Here is a 4,832-nt window from a genome sequence, read left to right as displayed (position 1 = left end):
TTAATAAGATTGCAAGGTTGGCTCAAGACATGACTGAATGGATCAAGTGCATGGTGGATTCTAAATAACTGGATGCGCACATCATACCTAAACATGTGCAGCTGATGCCCTCGTGTCCTAAAAAATTCAGTGGGTGAAGATTTACTGCAGCAAAAAGACACAAGAAAAATATTTCAACAAACAAGACTTCACTACAAATCTCACTCGGATTTTTGACCATGAAAAATCAAACGTTTTTAATGACAATTTGTTTTGCCGAGGATAATAAATATAGTAAAAAATTATTACACCAGTTTTTCCTAGGATAATTAATACACCACTTTTCCAAAAAATAAAATATAAGGAAAATAGCCTCGAGTTCTTTTCGAACTTTGGGGTCGTTTTCGTGTCCGGGCCAAACTATTCTTCATGCTCCATCTGAGCGAGTGAAGGCACCGGTCACAGAGGGAGAGAAAGCGTTGGAACTTCGAGCCACCCTGCAATGGGGTCGCCAATGTGGTCAGTCACCTCGTCGGTTTTCAGCCGGTTTCGCTCATTATATTTCAGCCTGTTTTTTGTCGGTTTCTCAATGAAAAATGACATGAATTTTATAAATGTTCATGAATTTTAAAATGTTGGAAATTTTAGAAATGTTCATGATGTTTAATAATAATAATTCCTGAATAAGAATAATACACCCGATTTTCTCTAAAATAATGAATATACAGCATTTTTCCACAAAAAATAAAATATAAGTTAAATACGCCTCGGTTCTTTTCGAACTTTTGTTTTGAGAGAAATCAGTTCTTTTCGAACTTTTTTTTGAGAATCAGTTCGTTTCCCTAAAAAAAACTCTGGGGTCGTTTTCGTGTCCGGGCCCAACTACTCTTCACGCTCCATCTGAGCGAGCGAGCGAGGGCACCACCGGTCAGAGTCACACAGGGAGAGAGAGCGTTCGAACTTCGAACCACCCCGCAATGGCGTCGCCGCCGGCGACGTGGTCGGTCACCGCGTGCCTTACTTACCGCGGCGGGCTGGAGATCCGCGCCGCCGCAGAGAACATTCTCCCCGGCTGGGGCCACGGCGGCGAGCGCCTCTCCTTCCTCCTCCGCCTCCGCCGCCGCCTCCGCCTCGCCGTCACCTCCCAGTGCGGCCGCGCGCCCGCGCCCGCGCCCGCAGATCCCGACAAGAAGCCGCGCGGCCTCAAGCTCCTCCGCTCCCTGCGGACCGGGCTCCCCTGCATTTGGCGCCGCAAGAAGCCGCCGCGCGCCGCCGCGGTGGCCAAGCCGGGTTCTCGCTCTCAGGCGATCCCCTCTCTGCTGGTTCGTCCAAGATAATGGCTCTAATTACTCGGTTAGTGTATCCAGTTGCTTAGTCTGACATTCTTGTTCCTCTTTGCGAGCAGAAGGATCGAGCTTTGATGCGGCCGGCGACGACGGTGGCGCTGTGCTCCGTCGCCGCGCTCGCCGTCGCCGCGGCTTCCGTCGCGGCGCTTCGCCTCGTGGTACGTCGCTACACCCCTGCACTCCTGGCTCGTGCTGCGATCTGTAAACGGCCATGCTCTTCTCCTGCATTGGTGACTGCAAGAACCAAGAACATCATCTGAATCTGGTTCAGAGTTCTGACCGAATCGTGCGTGCTCCTTCTTGCAGGCCGGGTTCTTGATACCGAGCGCGAGCTGCGGATCATGGAGATGCTTCTTGGCGAAGAAATTCGTCAGGTTCTTGGGGCCTCCTCTCTTCGAGTGGATCTCCAAGATTAGCCTGAAATTTGTGGATCCTCCAGCTCTCGGCGAGTGGCTCGGGCTCCCGAAGCTTGGACTCAAGTGGCTCTTCAACAAGTAGGAAATGTGTTTACTGAGATTGTTTAGCACAGAGCAAATGACAGCGGGTGAGCTAGGTCTAGTTTGATTTATGATTATGAATTACAGATGATTGCAGAGCTAGGTATAGTTCTGGCTGAAGAACAACACAAATAGAAGTATTCAGGTACAGGGTCTCATTAGACTCTTCAGTGTGACCTGAATGTGTGCATTGTAATGCTTATTCATTGGGAGAGCAAATATCCACAATGTCTTGCGCGAGTGGGAATCATTGGGAATGTTGAACTTCAGACATGACAGACAGGCGTGCTACATTTGGCATACCTATAAACAGACCACAACCAAAATTCAGGAAATTACAACAGAAATTCATCAGTAACAAATCAACAGAGCAACTGATCTTCTTATCTTACATAGAACAGAAATGTTATCAAGATTCAGGTTCGCAGTTCGCTGCACGCGAGAAAAGCAGACACGTAGACATGGATAGGTCTTTCTTCCTCTGGTTTGAGGGGTGCCAACACACGATCTACCTTTGAAAGTGCGTCTTATACCCCTATTGGATTTGGTAATTAATGATAGGGCAATTAAAAGAACTAAGAACAGTCCAAAGGCTATATATCATATGCGTTAATTTTTTTTTGAGACATAATCATATGCATTAAATATGAACTTAGCTACAGATTGTACAGATTGGGCTCTCCTAAATGCATTGTACTATCTTTTTTAGCGGCCCAATGCATTGTATCTTAACCCACCATTCTAGGTAGAGAGAGAAAAAATCACCACAATGTATTGTATCTTTGGAGTCGTATCTAAGTGATATTGCATTTAATTAGTTTATTAAGGATCATTTCTTCATCTCAGCATTGTGGTCTAGTTATGGGAAGAAGAAAGAAAGAGAAAAATAAGGAGATATGCCACAAAAGATCAGAGCATTAATTACACTGCGCAGAAAAAAATGAGCTAAGAGTCGTATCTTAGGCTGGTTGTAATGGGGAGTATCATATACTAGTATCATGTATATGATACTAGTCCATGATACTATATCTGTAATGCATAGTACTCCCTCTCTCTCAGTTTACAGGGCGTGTGCGTACCTCTAGGTCGTCAATTTGACCAACCTAATACAAGTCATATATTACAAAAAATATACCAATATAAACTTCAAATGTTCTACTTTCAAAAGGTATAATTTTTGTGTTATATAGTTTATATTAGGATGATAAAATTGACGACCTAGATATACGCGTAGGACTTGTATACTGTGACGGAGGGAGTATCATATGTTGATATCATAGAGGACTACATTTATTGCCATGCATGACACAAAGTAGCACATCATTTAATATGATACAGTATCATGATATGATAAGTTGGCACACATGATACTACCTATGATACTCCCATTACGGGCAGCCTTAGCTGAGATACAACTGCACTCTCTTTCTTCTTTAATTATAGTGCCACATCAGCATTTTGCCTATGATAACTTGTCAAGAGCCAAGCATTGGGAGTGCCCTTATCGTTGTTTCTACAAGATCTCTCATTTAATGTGTTTTGCGAGAGAGAAATATAACTTGTCTTGGTTTTAGTGCTTTATACCGAGATAAAATATGACAACACCCTCTTTCCTCATTAAATAAGAAGACACATCCAATTTTTGCTTATGTGGCATGATTAAGATATAGTCCAAGGTGGAGCAATGAGGCTACCCTAACCAAGGCAGATGGTGAGTGATCGAATGATTTTTTTAGTTTGCAAAAATACTCAATTAGTGTTCTCGTTTTAGTCAAAAAAATCATGTTTGCCGATGGATTAATTGCAACGCATGCATGAGTGACGACCAAGATCTTTTAGGCCACTTCCAATGCATAGGTGCTTAGATAAGGCGTTAAGCATATTAAAAAGTTTAGCAACTAATGTCCACAACACATAGGTGCTTCACTTGTTGGTGCTAAGCTCCCCTTATTTAATGTATTAGCAACTAAACTATTCCATGCATTGGTGGATTTCTTTCATTTAATTGCTTTTTCCTAGGTTCGCGTGCTTGGCATTGGTTTTTCCTGGGGTCACCAAACTCACCTCTCTCCTCTTTATTACCTTGCCACATCAAATTTTTTGCCTACATGGCAGCCTTAGCACATGTACAAGGTGGAGCATTGGGGAGGGCCTTACATGCACTAATGAGTTTTCTCTCCTTGCATGCAACGATTTAATGTGCCTCAAAATTTGAACATTTGATGGGGATCAATAAAAATGAGGCTAACAAAAAAAATTGAGATAGACCCTCTAAATCACAAGGGAGGGAGTACCTTTTCAAAATTATCTCACATTGGGTTAAGGACAACCATACTATCAAGTGGGAGATATTACTCCCTCCTTTCCGGTTTATAGGGCTTATCTCAAAATTTTAGTTTTTCCATTTTATAAGGCTCAATTTGGTTGTTCCTCATCACATGTTCAGACTTCAAGGTGCATTAAATCATTGCATGCAAGTATTAAGAGAAAACTGACCAATGCATGCACTTTATGCATGCATGTATTGCAATTAATGCATTCGTAAACATAATTTTTTGAAGAAAACAAGAGCATTAATTGGGTGCTTTTGCAAACTACAAAAAATATTCCATCACTCATCATCCACCTTGGTTGGTGAGATTTTTGAATTGAGCCTTATAAATCGGAAAGGAGGGAGTATCAAATATTCAGGCTTGGTGCACACGAAAAAGCATCCAGGCACGTATACATGGATATGTCTTCCCTCCATCAGATTGAGGAGGGCCAACCTGCAATCTACCATATCTTAACAATCACATGCGGAAACATGTGACATGCATGAAAGCTTGAAAGTGCGTCTTATATCCCTGTTGGATTTTCCAATTAATGACAAGGCAGCTAAAAGGACTAAGGACACTACCAACACACTATATCTTTTGGCTAGTATATGACATACATTAAATACGAACTTAGATAACAGGTTGTACTAGTGTCATATTGTTGTATCTACAAGAGTTTTTATTTAGTGTGT

At 42.3% G+C, this 4,832-nt stretch overlaps 1 protein-coding gene across 1 annotated transcript; it reads left to right on the top strand.

Moving 5' to 3' along the window:
* Positions 1–916: 916 nt before the first annotated feature.
* Positions 917–2,062, top strand: LOC119271225. Its single transcript, XM_037553135.1, has 3 exons — positions 917–1,301; positions 1,385–1,483; positions 1,632–2,062. Exons 1-3 carry the CDS (start codon positions 957–959, stop codon positions 1,821–1,823), a joined length of 636 nt encoding a protein of 211 aa, XP_037409032.1. The 5' UTR covers positions 917–956; the 3' UTR covers positions 1,824–2,062.
* The last annotated feature ends 2,770 nt before the right edge of the window (positions 2,063–4,832 follow it).

The sequence above is a fragment of the Triticum dicoccoides genome, chromosome 3A (genome assembly GCF_002162155.2).
Source record: "Triticum dicoccoides isolate Atlit2015 ecotype Zavitan chromosome 3A, WEW_v2.0, whole genome shotgun sequence".
Classification (NCBI taxonomy): Eukaryota; Viridiplantae; Streptophyta; class Magnoliopsida; order Poales; family Poaceae; genus Triticum; species Triticum dicoccoides.
The sequence above is the reverse complement of the archived record's forward strand: the minus strand, read 5'-3'. Positions and strand labels throughout refer to the sequence as shown.

Bases quoted from the DNA above. Each gene is read 5' to 3' on its own strand.
- LOC119271225 (XM_037553135.1), top strand. From the start codon at position 957: ATGGCGTCGCCGCCGGCGACGTGGTCGGTCACCGCGTGCCTTACTTAC. The intron at 1,302-1,384 runs GTTCGTCCAAGA...CTTTGCGAGCAG, and splicing joins AGGCGATCCCCTCTCTGCTG to AAGGATCGAGCTTTGATGCG. The intron at 1,484-1,631 runs GTACGTCGCTAC...TCCTTCTTGCAG, and splicing joins TCGCGGCGCTTCGCCTCGTG to GCCGGGTTCTTGATACCGAG.